Source organism: Synchiropus splendidus, chromosome 3, assembly GCF_027744825.2.
Source record: "Synchiropus splendidus isolate RoL2022-P1 chromosome 3, RoL_Sspl_1.0, whole genome shotgun sequence".
Lineage (NCBI taxonomy): Eukaryota > Metazoa > Chordata > Actinopteri > Syngnathiformes > Callionymidae > Synchiropus > Synchiropus splendidus.
In genome coordinates, this window is record NC_071336.1 from 23882220 (window position 1) to 23901424 (window position 19205).

Consider the following 19205-nt stretch of genomic DNA (forward strand, 5'->3'; position numbering starts at 1 on the left):
CTTGTCTGTCTCCAGCTGGAGAAGGCAAACTGGACGGATCACAGAATAACTTTGGTTTTCTGAGTTTGATTCTTCGACTCTTAAAAGGAATCCTCTCTACGTGATTTGGTGAGAAGCTGAATTCTGAGCCGAGCTCTCGTCGTGTACCTGCTCGAGCTGTCGACTGCTCCATTTAGAGTCGCAGCATCGATCGGATCGATGGCTTTCTCCTGCCGAGCACCATCAATTATTTAGCTGATCAGCCCTGCTGCTCATTAGATGACTAACCTGGGAGGGCGAGGAGGGACGGGCCGCTTTGAAACCGGAGAGGCGGCATGATAGCAAAGGGCGGATCTGGACTCTCGATGGGGACAGCTTGGATGTGGGATTAGCGATTTGTAGATCCCAGTCCTGACATCCACCAGGGAGCGTAAATCTTTGATGAAATCCTATCTGCGCTTTGATGAACGTGCACAGGGATCACCATCGTGGCGCTTGTGCCGACAGCTCGGTCACGGATGTCGGTGCGGCAGCACAAGCGGCCGCGGAGGGAGAAAGGAGATACTGCTCGACGGGTCACACGACACCACACCTTGGTTCTCCGGAACATCTGTGGTCAGAGAGGGTCAGAGCTTTACTGTCCAATAAATCACCTCCGGCATGCTCCGGCTGACGCCACCTTTCTGCGGTAGCTGAGTCAACGCCGGCACTTCACTCCTGGAAAACATTCCTCACCGTTCTTGGAGGACAAAACAACAGCATAAAGCAGGAGGAAAGAAAGCGGGCGAGCAGACCGCCCCCCCCCCGCCAGTTCTTCCCTCATCCCCGCTGATGGTGTAGGAGCGGGGGGGCCTCTTTGATCTGCAGTGTCCCCCTGAGAGCCACGCTGAGGTGGGAGAGCACTGTGACGGCTTTGCTACACGTTAGCTCTGATTAAAGGGAAATATGCAACAGCGTATAACGCGCTTCTTTTTATCTGCGGCGTGGTGCAACGCTGACGCCTGATTGGGGCCCGGATCTGCACTGAAGTCGCTCCGTTCCCTTCCTGCCTCCACTACAGGTTGAGTCATTAAAAAACTTGAGGGAGAAGTTTGACAAAGTGAAGGCAGTTCATGTCCTTCGACATGTGACACTGGCTGAACATTAGAACTTTGGTCGTGAATTCTGCACTCCAGTGTCAACAAGTGCTGCTTCTCAACTTCCAGAGAAATCAATCGACTCCGTAAGTGTTCCCCACCTTTTCTCCCCCCTCAACCGCCCAAAAAAGCTGTAAAAATTCAGTTTTGTATCAATTACGATGACATTTTTCAGATTTTTTTTCTTTTAAAGCTGTTAAATTGGGACCACAGAGGAGACTCATACAGTGATGGAAAAATGTATTCCAACACTGTGTGCTAATGGCTACAGTGACTACTACACATGAATTCGATGATGTGATGTGTACAACAATGTTGACAACTGACATATTGAAAATGTCGAATGAATGAATGAATTTTTTTTGTACAATACTGACACATACTGATGTGTTCAAATGGAGTGAAAATCATTTTAAAGTCTCACAGTAGTGTGTTCCAAATTTCGAATGACTACACAGTGGTGCTAATAAAGTTCGTCTATCTAAATCCAAAACCCAAGGTAGCAAGTCGGAGCAAAGCTACAATGAGAGACGATACTCGTCAAACCCGGTCAACAGTCTGAGCAGCACTTGTGCTATCAGTGCGCTAATAAAGTTGGAGTGTGAGCGACTGCCTCACCTCTTGTCTTGTAAGTTGTGATGCGTAAATGGCCGGGACATCAATTCACACAAATTCTAGGTGCGTCACTAGGCTGCCCTCTAGTGTTGCCCCCCGTCTCTACCTAACTTCATCACAAACACAATGTTGGCTTTGCCTTGCGAGGACTGAAAATACTCGACACGAAATGTCCTCAGCATCACGTCAAGGTCTGAGTCTGGAATCTGGCTCCAATAACAAGCTCTAATCGCAACCTCCATCAGTGGAGAACATCGACGGCTGCGCCGCTTCTTCACATTGGCCCTTTTCCAATCTTAATGGTCCAGTTTGATCAAGCTCCGCCCCCTAGATCTTTCCTTTGGACAGCGCAGGTTCACCTCTCAGTGACCCGTAGTTCCTCTCTCAAACAGAGGAGTACACACATGGACGACAGTATCTGAGTGCAATGAAGCGGCCCAGCAGCCGACTGTACCGAACCCGCTGGCTAACCCACTTTGTTCGACCCGGGACCTCAATACCAACACCTCCTGCTCTAGACGGGAGAGTGATGTGGGAGCTTTCTGGCAATCTTGTCTGATGAATTCACTCTTGCACAATGAGTCTCGTGGGCTGGACGAAGAAGCCTTGTGTGAACACGAAGAAAAACTCCACGTTTCTTGCTGTGCTTCTATTTGAACTTCTCGTCACTCTTCCTCCCCGCTGATGTCAGTGTGACATCATATCAGCTGGGTAAGGGGACTGCGAGTGGCAAAAATGAAATAAACCAATGATTGAGAACACACGTTTCTTTATTGTCAGTTCATCACTAACAGTCACATGGACAAACATTCAACCATATATATTTTTTCCTCCTGTGAACACAATTTAAACATCTAGACAGCCCAAAAAAACACCACTCTGGGTAGTTTCAGAGGTTTGTAATTGAAGTGAGGCAAGAAGCATTTGACCTGAAATCCTGTAACAACCTGGTTTAGAATGAAGATGACAGTGAGCGTTGGTGAAGACCAGAGCTGCACAATACACCTGAGGTCCAGTTGTCCGTTCCAGCTTTAATGTACACTTGGTGTACTTGCATCAGGACCCATAGAATCCTTGACTTAGATACAAATTTTAGCATCTTCTGAGGCAAATAATTTGACGTACTTTCTTTAGGTTCAAATTTTAACTTGGAAGAACTGGTATTCAAATGTCAATAACAGATGGTCGCAAACATGACGCCACCTAGTTGACCGAGGACCTTGCTCCACCTTGCTCCTGTTGTGCAGCTCTCTTATCGAACCCTGGAAAGAAATGGCAGAGGTATTTATCGTTGTGCGTGAATCCAAACAATCCCTCTGGGATGAAGTAGACAGGATCACTGAGGAGTGAGGACTATGTACTGGCAAGAGTAAGGATCAGGGTGCAAGGAGCAACAGCGACGGGCTGAAGAAGATCGGTCTCCCTCGACAGCAGTATTTAGAGGATATTGTAAATCAAGATATCAAGATTTAGCTCTTTTCATTGACATTTTTGGCACAACAAAATCCAAAACTAGGCAAGTGCTTCTAATGAGTGACATCAGGGGGTCATACATCACACCGAACTGCCAGCCTTTGGCCGACTCCGAAACAAAACCGCTCTAATATAGGCAAGACTTGACGGACTTGACTCGGATGCGACTCCTCAGACATTGTGCAGCTCTGGATCATCCCTTCCACCCCACAAACAGTCCCGCCCATCAGACACATCATGGCTTTTACTGCCCACATCGGCAACAATATATGCATCTCTACTATATCTCATCCTGCACAGTGACCAACTCTACGTAAATAGACTTCTATTTCTTCATATATTTATATATTCTATCCATAGATAAGGACTTTATCTTGACTTTTGGTAGCTTTCCAAACAATGACATTAAATTACATTCGATGAACCCTGTCACGTTTTACTTCTCCATGAAGGTGAACACATCTTTGCTCTGGTAGCTTGAAGACAGACAACAAGGCGTTTAGAACCCCCCTGCGCACGAAAAGCATTGCCAAACATACATGTGTCAGTGCTGGCTCTAACTGGACCGGAACACGACAATAAATACACTTCAGTATTAATCTAGTACAAAATAGCATATAATCTGGACTTGACAATAGACTTCCTCCCTCCGTGCTATAAACGGAGAGAGTCGGGTTACACACGACTCCACAGGCGCACACGAGAGCAGGCGACATTTTCACTCCACAAGCTCGTAAGAGGTGAAACGGTTGAGAAGCAGACCTCACTTGTACAATCACTTGTGTGGATTGGTTTATCATAGAACTCACGACGAGGTGTTTTTCTGAAGACCTCCCCCACCATACCGTCAAGATTAGCCACGGATGCATCTCAACTCTGGGAGAAAGGCAACACGACCCTCTGGTCCGAGGTGAAGTCCGACTGCACAGTGAGAGACTTCTGGTTTCTTCTTTCCAAGTTGAAATCTCAGCGAGTAGATTCTGAATACCTACCTGACAGGACCAACCTTTCTCTAGCATGGATAACCACATGCTGACTCAGACTAACTTGTGCTCCAAATGTGAAGGAGAACTGAAGCAGGACATACACAGCGCCATTTCAGGATCCTTATATTTTGACATCTATCCTCAACATGGAGCTGGGTCATCCAGGAGAGCCTCAAATTAGAACCATTGGAGTCACCTTCGTGGCCACCTGCGTACTGAGGTGTCCTGGCATTCATTATATACAGCATTTACTCAAAATAGAGCTGACTTGAAGACGACAGTGTACGTCCCGCTCCAGCCTTCGAGGTGCATCTCAATTAAGTCATCCTGACCTCTTCCTAAAAATACAACTTTGACTACTTTAATAAAAGACACGACGCCTCACTTTGACACGCGACATCAAGTTTCGCCACCCACCAAAAAGCTGTAGGTGTATGATTTTTTTTTTCTTACCTGCAGTTACACTTCACCAGGAGTGACCCAAAAAAGTGTGACCCAAGCTGTGCTGAAGGGTTTGAAGTCCCGCTGTTTCCTGGTGAAACTAAATAACCTGATAATATTTTGTGTACTAAAATGTAATCCTGGATTTAACGTGTTTGTGCACTAGTTTAAAAAAAAATAAAGTTGTTGTGGCCAGTGAACTGCGTTTGATAACTCCTCTTCTGTCCCGGGACTCAGTGTGCCTCTCAACCGTAATGTAGACCGGATCTCTCAGTCTTCGTCCTCGTGGCCGGAGAATGAGCTCAGGGCGGCCCAGAGTAAACTGGGCTGCTCACAGTGGTGTCGACTTTTCCAGTGCTCCAAAATGCCCTCCTTAGTGTCCAGCACCGTGGTGCAGAGCACGCAGTTAAACGCAGAACCTACCGATAGTAGACCCCCGGCGCCACCTTGTAAGACAGTCCCGCTGTCGTTCCTGCCCCTGTGGTGGAACATGATGTGACGCCTCAGCTTGGAGAAGGAGAAGAACTCCTCGTCACAGCTTCCACACTTGACCAGGTTGCGCTTCTCATTAAGCTGTCGCCAGTAATGGGCGGCGTGCTTGACCAACTCGTCTTCAGCTTTGCGCCCACACCGAGAGAGCGGGCTGTCATCAGGTTTGAGCTTGACCTCCTCCCCGTGCACATAGAGCAAATGCATCTTCATGTCAGCGAAGGTCGGTGTGACGACCTGGCAGCGGCCGCATTTGATCTGCAGTTCCACAGGATCCTCGCAATCCTGTTCGTCCGAGGTCTCAGAGGAGTTGGCACTGCAAAAAGGGAGATCAACGGAGGACAGGTTGGAGACAGTTCTCTGAGCTACATGGCACATTTCTGTAGAAGGGACTTGGTATTGAATGAAATGAACCACCTCACAACTTCGCTCACCCTTCAACACATGCGTGATCCTCATGCTGGCTGATGGACGGCTCCACGGTGAGAATCACCTTGTGCACCTCTCGTAGGTGACTGAAGTACACGCCCACATAACCAAAGGACTTTTCGCAGAACTCGCAGCTCAGAGCTCGGCGAGGTCGCACCTCGCAGTGGTGGAGTTTCATGTGCGTGCTCAGGCTGCCCGAGTGAGCATAGGCTTTCCTGCACACAGGGCAGATGTAGGGTCGGCTGTTGGTGTGACTGTTCATGTGGCTCTTGAGGTGGTGCTTGAATTGAAAGCAACGGTTGCAGGTGGGGCAGCGGTAAATTGGACGACTGCCCAAATATATTTTGGTTTGGGAGGCTGCTTTTAGGTGGATGGTTACTGGAGCCTGTGTGGGAGAACAGCTCATTTCCTTCACAGTTGTGGGGTGTGGCGGAGCTAGAACCAGCTCTTGCTCTTTGCCATCTGGGGTAACGGCAGGTAGGCTTACCAGCTGGGGAATGGCGTCGGTGACCAATGGGGGCTTAGGTCGGATGCTGCGGTACTTTGAGAGATCCACCTCGGCTGGTTTTGAACCTGGGGAAACTGGGGGTGGTTTCTCAGGAACCCGTCTACGAAAGAACGATAGGGATCTTTTCTTCCGGGCCTCAAAAGCCAGAATGTCATCAAGCGTCTTCCTCTTCCGTCCCCTTTTCTTTCCAGTTGGTTTTTGGGGCAGTCCTGACACGGCAATGATGGCTGCCTTAGCCTGGGGCTGTATAGCAGGGTTTGCTACGGGGCTGTGACCCTGTGACACTTCTGCTGTTTGATACGGTTTGGCCAAAGAATCTAAACTCTTGTTCAGACCCATCTGATTTGGGAAAACATTTTTGTCTGCGGACAAATTAAGCTTGCCAGCTGGGATAAGGGTGGTCTTCATTCTCGATAAGGGCAGGATCGGAAGTTTTCCTTTTGGAGGAGAAGGGATAATCTGGACTGTTTTGCTGAAGATAGCCGGGGACAGGACAGTGATACTGCTGGGAGGCTGGGAAGCATCAGGCTGTATTTGGCCTGCTTTAACTGCATTATCCTCCGGGGATTTGCGCGGGGAAGTTTTAGCAGCAGTGGTGGGATACCGAAGCCCTTGGATAACTCCAGCTTTGGATGTTTTTTCAGATGCATCTGTCAGCGTCTCCAACTTGGAGGAAGGGTACAAGACAGTGTTGTCTGGAATAAGAGCAGTCACAGAGATGTCAGACGAAGCAGGGTCGATAAGAAGCACCTGCTCTGGAGGTTCCTCCTTGGGTACTAGAGTTCCCTTTGTGGGTTTCGGCTCCTTCTTTTTCTTCGAAGACGCCACACTTAATGATTCTGTTTGTGTTTGCCTTGATGGACTCTTCCCTTTGGCAGCTGCTGGAGGTGATCTGATCTTCTCAGTGGCAACCTTGCTCCTCAGTGGCTGGTATCGTGGGATGGGCAGCTTGAGGTTCTTTTGAATTGAGGGCGATTGTTGTGGTTTCTGTGGTGTCTGAGAAGAGACAGGAGGCAGTGCCACCAGCGAGAAAGTCCCATCCTGGCCCGCTATCTGCATCAGTGCATAGTTTTGAGTGGGTACAATAATGGACTTGGGGCTGGTGGCAGTGGTAGCCTCTGGGAGGGCAGAAGGAGGCTGGCAGGACAGGACCGCGGGTGACAGGGAGGGCACCGCAGCTGGAGCCTTGGGGGCAATGCTACGGAACTGGAGGCTCTTCATTGGAATGTCTTGACTCGGTGGTCACCAACTAAAAAACAGAAATTGAGATCCGTTAGTCATTTTGAATACCAACATTAAACCAGCACTGACTGTCCAATGATGTCACTGATCTCAAAAATCCAGCATAAGAAGGAAAGATTATACTTGAAATATTAGAGCTCTTTCCAAAGTTAAGTCCAACATGTACTACAGTCCAAAATAAAAAAAAAGCGGTGGCTATGAATTGATGTGTCCCCTCCAAAAACAAATAGTGAATATGTTTCTAAGAAGACGTCCCATAAAAATAGGTCACCAGTGAAAGCTAAGTCAGTGAGGCTGGGTGGTATTTTACATCAAACTACATTTCCATCTTAAAACCAGACTGGAGCTGAGGAGGCGAGCCAGCTTCAGAAGTTCATGAGAATTAACTTTCACCGATTGGCATGAACTGCATATTAAACAATTGAGAAAACTGATTTATCATCCAGCCTTGAATAAAACCTGAACCCTCACCTGCCTCAGGTAAACAGCACCATAAAAGGTCAGGCCTCTCAAGTCACATGTTATTGCCATTGTCCCCTTGGTCACACCATGCAGAGTCCCCCAGGCTCAGGACAGAGTGTCCCCTTTGATTTGGGCTCAGCATGCAGCCCTGGCACATGCTGGGGCTCTGCGGAGAGCTCCTTGTACCCCCACCTCTCTTCCTGAAAGGATCAGCCAGCAGTGCGTGAAAGCTGCCCAATGGCTGGATCTTAACCAGACGATGAGGGGCTTCCTGCTCATCTCCCACTCTCCTGACTGGCACTGTCACACGGCAAAAGGCATGCGGTCGCCTCTGGACAGAAAACCTGGAATTACTTTATCACCCCTTGTTCAGAAATGACATTTCATGGTTATCTGAAGAGAGAGGACTTTTCCACACAGAGCTTGCGCCTTCCAAAAAATGGCACACGTCGATGAGAAAACTATAACCTGAGAGTGAGGTTTTCAAAAAAAAAAAAAAAGACTATTATCTCAATGTACCGTAGCCTTTCCATCCATCAATCAAAAGCCACAGGTATGGCTGTTCAAACAAAGTCTCTTTTCACCCCTCTTGTATCAATACTGTATCTTTATATCAAAAGGTGGTCAAAATTACAGTGTAGCGCTTCAAAGGCTCTAATTGTAAGCAGATTCCGGCGCTTGAATTCCAAGTTACGACCTGGCTTTCAATGACAACATTAAACAGGCGAATTTCCAGCTCCACTCTGTTACTAATCAGCATGAAATGCAACAGTTTGTAGGTGTCACAAAAGGCAAATATTCAACATTGTAATTTGTCAAGACAAGGGGAAACCTTGGGAAAGAGACTTTATTTATTCAACAAGAAGAAAAGAGAAACTGCAAAGGGCATATTGTTTAACAGCTGGAAGCGTTTCAGTGCGAGGAGATTATTTATACAGTACCCCTGCCGAATTACGACTCCATAAAACTGGAGATATTCCTTCTCTGCGTGGATGGTTGGTTTCAGTTTGACTGTGACTTTGGCTGAAAACAGAGTGGAGTAAAACCGCGAGAGGTGCGCTTCTGCATGCAGCTTATGTGGCTGGAGAAGTAAATGTGGCAGCGACAACACTTGGCAATTCCATCAGCTCGTGTTTACAGTGCTGGGGGAAGGGGGAGAAAAGGTGAGTATCAACAGTCAGGGAAGTTAGAAGGCCTGAAATCCTTCAGTCAAAGATGATTCAGAGCACGTCACATGACCCTCTATCAGATGGGACCTCTTACAGGCCCACCAGAGAAGGAGACAGGAAAGAAGGCTGTACGATACGCACAATGATCAGGATGTCAACTGGTGCCAACAACTCCACAAACTTCTAACATACACGATTACCAGAAGAACTTCAGTTAAAGCTTAAAGGTAATAGAGCAACAAGATTTTCAAAAGGATTATACAAGTGGCCAAAAGGAGTTGACGGCACAGGGTCCCTGAACAAAGATCTGGTGAGCCGAGCTACCCTCAACACAAGGCTCAAAGCTGAACTGCAGCACCTAGTAGAGAGGGCTAATCTTGTCAGGAGGTCTTCTGGAAAACGGTTCCAGGCAAAGCCAACCCACTCCCTGGTTTCTATTCTGACAAGGCAGACTTGGATAAACAGACAGGGGGTGGGGGTGTTCGTGTCCAAACTATATGAGGTCTTAATGTCTCCCTTATTCATCAAGCATTTCCCATCAGGGGTTGCCGAGATAAGCCTCTTCCACCTTGACCATCTTCCCGAGTCACACGTGTCTTCATGCCCATATTTACCACATCCATAAACCTCAATTATTGGTGAATTTTCTGTGTTGTACATGCCATGCTTTCCAGTTTTTCAGGAAAAATCCAGTTGGGAGTTAAAAACTTTAACTTGACAGTTTGTTAGTGTCACAAGTAACTTTGACTTCATAGTGTGAGGAATGAAGTTTTGAGTTTGAGAGTAAAATGAACCTTGGGGTCACAGACGGCATTTGAAACTGCTCTAATCTCAAAGAGGTCATGAAGTCGAGGGTTCGGGTGAAGTCTAAAAACCTGGTGTCTGCTGGAAAGAGAAAGGGAGGGAGATTATCAGGTAAAGCCAGAAGGTGAGAGGTGAGGACTGTGTTTATGCTGGAGACAGGTCAGGGTTGAAGAGGAGGGCTGAGCGGAGGCGTGCCGAACCGACGTTCACTCTCTGATGCACCATTGTTCAAGCTTTGATACCCTTTGAACTGAAGGCAGACACAAACTTGTTTTAAAAATAAAGTAAAAATCTGAATCTGACCTCAAGTCTTATTCTGTTGAACTGACCATAAACTCTAAGATTTCTTCAGATACATCTTTGATTTTCCCACCAGCATTACAGCAGCCAAACTTAGTAGAAGTGCAACAATTTGAAGGATGCTAGAGAAGTGTCACAGCTCAATGTAGTTTAAACAGATACTTGGAGTGACTGGTTGTGCTTCGGTTCGTCTTGTGAGCTTTCATGAGCACATTATAAAACACAGTATAATTTTGTGAAAACAACTGAATTGCTGTGATGGAACTGAGTTAACCAATGAGGGAGGACTGCTGGAACATAAGTTAAGGCCCAAACTCCACGAAAACACAAGACTCCTTCAGTTGTGTAATATCAGGTGAAAAATAAGCTCGGGAACATTTGAGACACCGGCCAAGATTCGTTATCTCCCTCGTAGGTGAGAGCAGTGCATCTGGGACTCAAAGATAGAGCCTGGAGATTGAGAGGCTCTGGAATTAGCTGTGCATGTGTGTGTGTGCGTGTGTGTTGGAAGGAGGGGTAAAAACCCAACAGAGGCCAAGCTCCCCCGGGTTTTGGTCCAGATGAAAGGCGAGGATCTGGGCTAGATAAGAGGGCAGAACATGGGGGGCCGGGGCCAGCCGGCTGTGAAAAGCCATGTCCGACGGCCATTTTTCACCATCCTTCTCCTCCTCCACATCTCTCACAGACACACAACCGCAGCAGGAGGCGCCGGGGAACTAAAGGCGGAGGTAATAAAAACTTTTTTCATAAAGGGCGATACAATAATGTGGCTGAAGAGACGTCGGTGGATCCTGGTTCCAAAGAGAAATGAGATAATATCTTGTCTTCAGCCCGTCGAGGTCCCACAGCTGCAGTGTTCTTATTTGGTGTTTGTCATCTTATTTATACATATATAAGATGTATAAACATATAACAATGTTATATATGCAATGCGAGTTCAGACTTGAGAAGTTGTTGACATGTTTACTTCTGCTTCTCCGTATCTGGATGGCAAGTACTTGTGGGTTTAGATGCTAGACAGGAAGTGGATCAGACTTCTGAAATGTGGAGTCACTCTGACAGTAGACTGGGTTTAGCCCGCTGAGAGACACAGCAACACCGACAAGACAAGGCCCTCATCCACATGAGGTGATGGAAAGGATTGCTGCTGACTCATCAGAATGAATGGTCAGCCGTCCACCATTATTAAGAATAAACTGATTCAGAAGATCAACTGCTCACCAGAGTCGATTCCTCGGAAGATATTAGGCTACATGATTTGAGCTATTAATTCCTTCACACTCATCACGCAGTGTCCCATGATGAACACACATTTATTTTTGCAGAGGGACATGGAGATAATGCACTTAGCTGGGTGGCATTATCATTCGTGATCAACATTTGTTCAAAGCTGTTTAAAAATAATCAGTAAAATTCAGAACCAATGCGGTAAGTGCTGCTGACATTGGACGGTGTGGCGTGAAAGAACATCACAGCACAACGCGGTATGAGATTCACACAGTCGTATGTCATCCACTGTCACCTGAGTGAATCAATGCGGCGAAGAAATCCATTCCAATTAGAACCTGCCGCTCCCCTCCGCATTTGGATGCAGATTAATCAATAGCGAAGGCCCATCACTCTCCCTCACAATTCCACACACACCTTTAAGATGCCTTGGATTAATGGTGGCTTTTTGCTTGAAACCTGTAGCAAAGGCTCAGACAACAAACCCTAGATGTGAGGGAGCCACAATAAAATAGCAGGCGCCGCGGTCTCAAGGCAGGATGCTGTAAAACCCTGACAACCACTGCCCTTTGACCTGATGTCCGGTAGGGCCACGGCCCTGGATGAGGTCATGCAGGAAGGAATACAGAGCCTGCGAGGCAAAACACACACACACAGGTTGATGTGGCATCAGCTCCAGAGCAGCGTTACTCAGGTTAGTGATGGAATTGTGTCCACGTTTAGACGTCAAGTGTTAAAATCCTGCCTCTCCTTAGGCAGCCAGGCTCTCCTGGCTCGGCAGACTTTGCTCAACACTAAACCTTTTCCTGACCTTTCCATCTGCGCTGACATTTGGACCCTCCTGAATAGGTCAAACATACTAAACACCGGTGGATTGAAAAGGATCAGGGCATGAATAAAATCGCAACATAAATAGGCGATGTCAGAGTGTGAGCCCATGTACAACGCACAGACGACTGTTTTAAAAAATGAGGTGGGGTGGAAAAAAAAAGAAGAGCAAATATCAATCTCATTGTTTTGAGTCTTGGAGGGTAAATCACAAAGTCAGTCAGTGATGATGAATGGAGGAGGTCTAACCGGTTGTACTGGGTAAAGAGATTTGCAACATGGCAAGAAAAGCAAGAAACAATATCCAAAAGTGAAACTTTCCAACTGACGGTCTCAGTCTGGACGACAAGTCCTAAGTGTACTTTATGTCTGAAAGGCTGATTTAACCAACCCACCCTGACTCCAACGGCTTAATAGAGATGGGGAGACTATGGAACCACTCTTCACTGAATCATATTGGATGTCAGTCCCTTCTGTGACTCTCCTCCTTAGTGACAGTACCGAAGGTCACCATATGGTCTTGTATGAAAGTTCCCCCAATATCCAATGAGAGGAGCTCTTTTGAGAGAAATGTGTGTTTTCAGAACAAACCGGCCAGACACGTCACAATGTAGATGGGTCAGCTTGCGCCACGTGTTCCCTTCAGCCAGTTCCCTCGGCTGGACACCATTGCTTCAGCCATGTCTGCGAATTTCACCTATAAAAAGCCTGAGATCAACATACATTACACAGACGTTCTGCTGTGCCTTTTCCTCGCTCCAGCATGTCAAAGCTGAAATGTAAATACAACATTTAAAATCAGTCGTGTCTGTGATTGCAGATGGAAAGAAGAAGCTTTCTATTTCAGTCACTTGGCTTTTCACATGACAAAATTTGAAGAGGGGAAAGCAGATGTTCGAAAGTTTTCGCATCGTTCCCTCCCCAAACTTTCTCCATCTTGTCTTCCATACTATCATTATCCCATGCATCCGCTATCAAAGAGTCTCGCAGGCCTTTGATTCTCTGAATCAGTTCTCCCTCTCTTCCTGTTCCCACCCTTCCCCTTTACTCTCCTCTTGCCACCTATCTGTTTCTAGCTCTCTTTCATTCTCACCTCCCCTTCAGTCTGTACCTGAGTAAATAAACAGTGTTGTGTAGGATGCTAATTAGAGCAGGTTCAGGGACATGATGGGCCCAGAGATAGATAAACAGCGATGTGGGGAGGAGACGGGATAAGACAGGAGGGTGGGGGAGGAGATAACCCACCTCAAGGGCAACACAACACAGACACAAGAATGCCAGGTTTGCAGTGAAGGACAGAGAAGAGGTTTGGTCTCGACAGTGTTTAGCTTTCAACCACAGGACTCCGTGAGGAGTACTGCTGAAGAAAGGGAGACCAGCTGAGCAGGAGGAACGTCCTGAAAACTTCCTTTAATGACTCCTGGAGAGCGGCAGCCAGATCAAAAGAATATGCAGATGAAAACGTTAATCTCCTGTTGAGGTGAGCGCAGCCTGTAAAAAGAGGTCAAAACAGAGAAGCACCTTTTCATTCCACACATGATGAGCAGGTAGAGGCGGCTTTAATACGTTGGAATTGCTCCACTGGATTTCCTCCCGTAACAAGCTCTGTGATTTGTCGCTTTCTGCCACTCGCCTTTCCTGACTTTTCAAACCCATTTCACACTGCAGCTCTGCCGACTTTGCTAACAAGACTATGATGGCCACATGACGCTCACCTACTGGTCCTTTCATGCCGGGTACACAAGTGTCGTAGTAGTAGCAGTATAATATATATATATATATATATATATATATATATATATATATATATATATATATAGTAAGTATATAGTAAGTATAAATATATTTGACACAACAGTCTTTTCAGTGCTCAAAAAATGTATTGTCCTTTATGTCATTCAAGGTGGTAAAGTATGCTAACGTCTGGTGTATAGGCAGGTAGACAGGGGAGAATATATTCCACACATGCAGTCTCCACCTCCACCATATAGAGGGAGGCCATTCATGGCAGTTCGCCTGCGGTCGTAAGGATTCAATGCCATAGTTTACGACTCGTCAGCGCTACATTTCCTAGACCACAGAGTCTCGTTTCTCACTCATAATCATGATATCCCTTTATTTTGGCTCAGCACAATGTTACACATTGATAAACACAATGTTATTATCGCGCCATGTGACCAACGTTGCTGGTCACACCGCCCTGGGAAGCAGCAGGGCTGAGCTTAAAATGAATATCTGACTTTTGTGATCATGAACTTGACTAAAACAAAGTCACTTTATTTGTCTTAGAAGGAATAAGGAAACAGAAATTAAGTGCCTTAAAAGGTTTTTATGCTGCAGATCTGTTTCGGGACGAGGTCAATTTCACTCAAGAATACAAGAACACAAATGGGGTTGAGCTGTATTTTGCACCCAGAATACTCAGCAGAAGTTGGTACTGTCAACACTCAATGGAATCAATAGTCTAATCAGCATTTGGGAAGATAGACACTGGCAGGCGCCCCAGGACACACACTGGACGGACTATGTTCATCACTCATCCTGGGAACGTCCCTGAATTCTCTCAGAAGAGCTGGAGGATACTCCAACTTGGATAACTTGGAAACATTGATAAAAAGATATTACATATATATATATATATATATATATATATATATATATATGTTGCGTGTTCTAAAGACGCTGACTTCTATATGCAGGCGCTGGGCCCGTGCTCCAAAACATTTATACAACAGCGACAATAGAGTGATGACCAGAAGACAACGTGATCTCACGATCATTCAGGGATGTGTTTTCACTAAGACTTCTTATGATCCCAGATTACCTTCGGATTCCTTTTACAACAGGTGCATGAGAAACCTTGCCGTCAGAGATACTTTTCTTATAATCTTTTAATCTCAAGTGAAGCCTTGCCGCAAACACAACTGGAGAGACACAATTGTCGTGTGAGAGAAAAAGAAAATCAGGGAAATGTGATGGCTTGACAGACGAGCTCTTTTTATAATGAGGTCAGCGTGAGCCGTGGGATTGCTTTCTCCTGGGAGACGCAGAGACACACGGAAGGAACGCCGGCGAGCGGCGGGGCTACTTCAGTCAACAGAGTCTGACCGGTGTGTACAAGACACCAGATCACACAACAAAGGGCTCACGGGAGAAGTATCCGTGTCTGGAGCGTGAATATCATCACTGCAACAATAGTGCTTCAGAAAACAATACCAATCAGAGCAGCAGATTCATAAGAAGTAAAAAGCAAGCAGCAGAAGATATTAGGCCAAATGTAAACACTGAATGGATGAACTAAAAGAGGGCGAGTGAAGAAGAGTGCAGTGTTTGGATCTCTTCTACCAGCAGCATTTGGACCCGTGCCGCTTTGTCATTGTAATGGTCACAAACATGGAACCAACTGTTGAAAGATTGATGATATGAATTATTAAAATGTGTTTACCTGAAGGATGATTTACTCCCGCTGGCTCCTCCTCCTCCTTCAGTGGTGCCCAGATGACGGTCCTGCCCCTCCTTCTCTGCACTGGCCCTAAAAAGTGGGAGAAGTTCTCCTTAACATCCATCATAAGTCCACAATACATCACATGAACACCAGGGGTGCAATGAATACACAGTTTCAGCGAATCAGTCGTTATTGAAACACAAACTGCCTTTATAAAATAACTGACATCATATACTTCCAGTAAGTCAAAAGTCAACAGGTAATAAGAACTGAATGGGCACTTATAGCAGTCACTTCTATGTTAACATTTGTCTTTTAGTTAACAAAAGCATGTCGCCTTTTCACCAGATGGGTTACGTCTTTTCTCATCTCCTACATGTCCAGATCTGCAAACCAGGAGCACGATTACAATGCGCATGAGAGCGAACAGCTAGCATTAGATTTGGCCATAGCATCAGGAGCTGTAATCTCAGCGGGCCGATACGGCTGCTTGAGCGAGCTCAGGTTGCGCTGCAGTGCCGACCTGGTAGGCGGTGTCAGTCAGCCTACTCTCACTGCAGAGCAGAATGAAATGCAACAAAAATATCAGCCAACATCAAAATGAATTAAGACCATCACTGACCAACATGGGAAAAACGCACGTACACAACGTCCACAAGTTGATGCACTGATGGCAGCTCAGCTTGAGTGACCTCAAACAAGTAAAAGGTCACGTGGCATGCTTCTACAGCAGCGACCACATAAATGGTAACATAAGTGGACCTCACTAGTACACACACCTAGTCGGCTCTCCCTCACACGCCCTCTCCCTAAATGCCTGTCGCTTTGGGTCTCCATTAAGCAGACTGAGCGCTCGTTTAGCCAACAGTGTCTCGGCAGTTGGGGACACCGGCTGCCCACTCAGTCGGATCCAGCCGTATTAAATAAATAAGGAGCGCTCTTCTGTGTAAATTATTCATTTAACATGCCTTATCCTCTTCCAACAACCTTGTTAGAGCAGCTCAGGGGTGGAGGTGGAGGGGGGGGGGGGGGCAGCGGAGAGGACGAGGCAGACGCCGCGGCTCATGTGCGACTCAGCAGAACCCGTGGTGCATCTCCGAGATCTCTGGGTGCTCAGTCGTCGGGGGGCTAATTTGGTCTGACACCTCCTTTGTTTGGAGCAGAAAAGAGCTGCGTACACACAGCGACACGGTGGTTCACGTGGCTATACACACTGGCGTGCACAAGCATGAGGTGAAACAGCACATGGAAGTAGATTTCTAACGTAGAATAATCTTCCTTCTTGTCTGGCTAAATTATTGAGGAGTGGAAGACCAGGACACGCAACGCTGGAATGCTGCGGCGGGCTCCTTTTTGTGCTGCCTGAAGTCATCTCAAAACAAAAGAGCGGCCTGAAAACCCGAAACTCATCAGCATTAGGGAAGACACATGGCATTTGTATCACTGATGATGCTGACGTCATAGAACCTCACACTTTTATAACAAGTAAAGGGCAGCATCTGAGAGCAACATTTCTATCACCCATCATCACTACTTCTTCTGTGTATCTCTTCAAAATATGCTTGTATAGATCACACAGGTGTGCTTCCATCCGACCAAGTTAGAAAGAAGCGGTGAGTCAGTGGCAGCGTCATGGGAGGCCCTTGAAGAGGGAAGGCTGGCCTCGTGTGGTCACATCCAGACAGCAAAATTGCTGAAATGATTCATGCTGTTTCAAAGAAAGGTGTGAAAGCACAAAATGCCTCACAACTTTAATCGGCCACACCACGTAGCTGCAAACCAGCCCGTGCACGCAGGCGCTGGATCAATAATGGAGGGTTGATGATTGACTTACACAACGTAGATGGGCAGGTATGTGAGTAACCTGTTGTGGCGTGAGGATTGCAACTAAAAAAAAAAAGAATGGGCAGTCTATTCATGTCCTGCTGAGACAGTGAGGGAGACAGAGGCACCAGGGAAAAGAAGAGGAGGAGGAGGGCAGCCAGTAGGGTTCATGGATGTGCTGAATGAATCAGAATATGTTCAGGGGATGGAGAGTAGTTACTACTTCTCCAAGTTATAGGCTGGTAATTCGCTTAAGTGAGCAACATGGTTACCAATCTACCGAAGTCTAATACAGATCTGCATCGAGTCTCTACCCGATACGTAGCTCTAATGAGACACAATGAAGACAAAACAATGGCAGAAATTCTCCGTTCTCCAGTCACAATATATTGAACATCCTCACCGACTTCCTACAACGCTGCCTCTGTTTCATGTTTTGAGCAAGAGGGTGAATTAAAAATACTTCCACAGTTGCAATTTGTTAGTTTTGGAGTTTTTTGTCAGAAAACTTTTACTTAAGTGAGATATACTGGTGAAGAGCAATAGCAACACATGGAAGCGCGTGATCAGTGACGGTAAAAGCACATGAAACGGAGAGGTAGAATTCGTACGTAAAGGGAGCATAAATGGGCCGTTAGAGGTAAATCCAGTTTTAGCGACATTTATTTTTTCCAAGTTGCTCAATGGCAGCCAACAACAACAGAAAAGTCACTTTGTGCAGGGCATAAACAGACTTCTGGGACTCATCCCTGTTTGAATAAAAGTTGGGTAATACATTTTTGTGTCACTGACCGATCGATTCTCAATATAATTAGTTGTAGCCCCTGTTCTATTGCAATGAAGTGAAGCTAGAGGGAAGAACCAGTATTTGAGATCCCGTTCATTTTTCCGGTGGGAGTTAGCAGCAACAAAAAAACGCCGCTAGCCAACTTAGTCCTGTGAGTGGATTGTGAAGTGTTGACAAATTTCCAGAAGCCTTCTATCCTTGGGTGTCTAAAAAGCAAGTGTGTCGTACTCCAGTCATGTGACTCGACTCTCCTCCTCTACCCAAACAGCTGTCTGCAGTGCCAAGCTGCAGGGATCCACCGCCAGACTGGCCCCGCCTCCTTCGGGCCCCTGGCCAACATAGCAATGTCAATGATTACACTTGTGATTAAAGCTTTCCACTTCAAACAGGCCTGATGTTTATTCTGTCTCTGATATGGCCAATGGGATAAAGAGTGGGCAGGCTCATGTGTGTGTGTGAGTGAGTGAGTGTGAGCGAGTGTGTAATGAGGGCGGGACGTGTGCAACAAGCACTGAAGACATACAGTCATAATGACACACTGGATGCCTTTCTGCATACAACAGTCAGCTCGCTCATCCTCCTCCGGGGTCAATTGCAGTGTGTTGTTTTACAGTGAGAGGCAATTATTAGGGAAGGGGGGGGGGGTGATGGTACCCTGCCCTGTCTCGCTGAATATTTTCCTCTACTGTTGCACTTCGCTGGAGCCAAAGTAATTCAATCAGCACATATAGTTAGGGGAACCGAGGAGGCAGCACTACATAAATCCAGCCTCCGCAAGTCATGCACTATGTTTATATGAGCAGACACCTACAGTAATGACCCCCCCCTACTGCTCTCAGGAATGCAGACCCACCTCTAACAGGTCTTTTCAAGCCACATGTGGCCTACTCTTCAAAAATTGGAAAAGGGACACTGATTTTTTTTCTCCATTGCCTTGAGTTAGTTTTCCATTAAAATGGTTCATGTGACTCGTAAGTGATACTACAATTTTTCTACAGTCATGTCCCCATCAGGGGTAGCCACTCCAAGTCCTCCTGAGCCGATCAGGGTCATTCTAGCAA

General features: G+C 46.5%; 1 protein-coding gene across 3 annotated transcripts in view; it reads right to left on the bottom strand.

The window, feature by feature from the left end:
- Positions 1-2496: 2496 nt before the first annotated feature.
- znf438 (zinc finger protein 438) overlaps positions 2497-19205 on the bottom strand; it is a 38682-nt gene continuing 21973 nt past the window's right edge. For all 3 annotated transcript variants that reach the window (XM_053859987.1, XM_053859985.1, XM_053859986.1), the window contains exons 2-4: positions 15534-15620; positions 5554-7305; positions 2497-5435 (exon numbers count right to left, since the gene is read on the bottom strand). In XM_053859987.1, coding sequence (XP_053715962.1) covers positions 4901-5435; positions 5554-7277 — 2259 coding nt within the window. In that variant the 5' untranslated portion in view covers positions 7278-7305; positions 15534-15620 and the 3' untranslated portion in view covers positions 2497-4900. The remainder of the gene's footprint in view (positions 5436-5553; positions 7306-15533; positions 15621-19205) is intronic.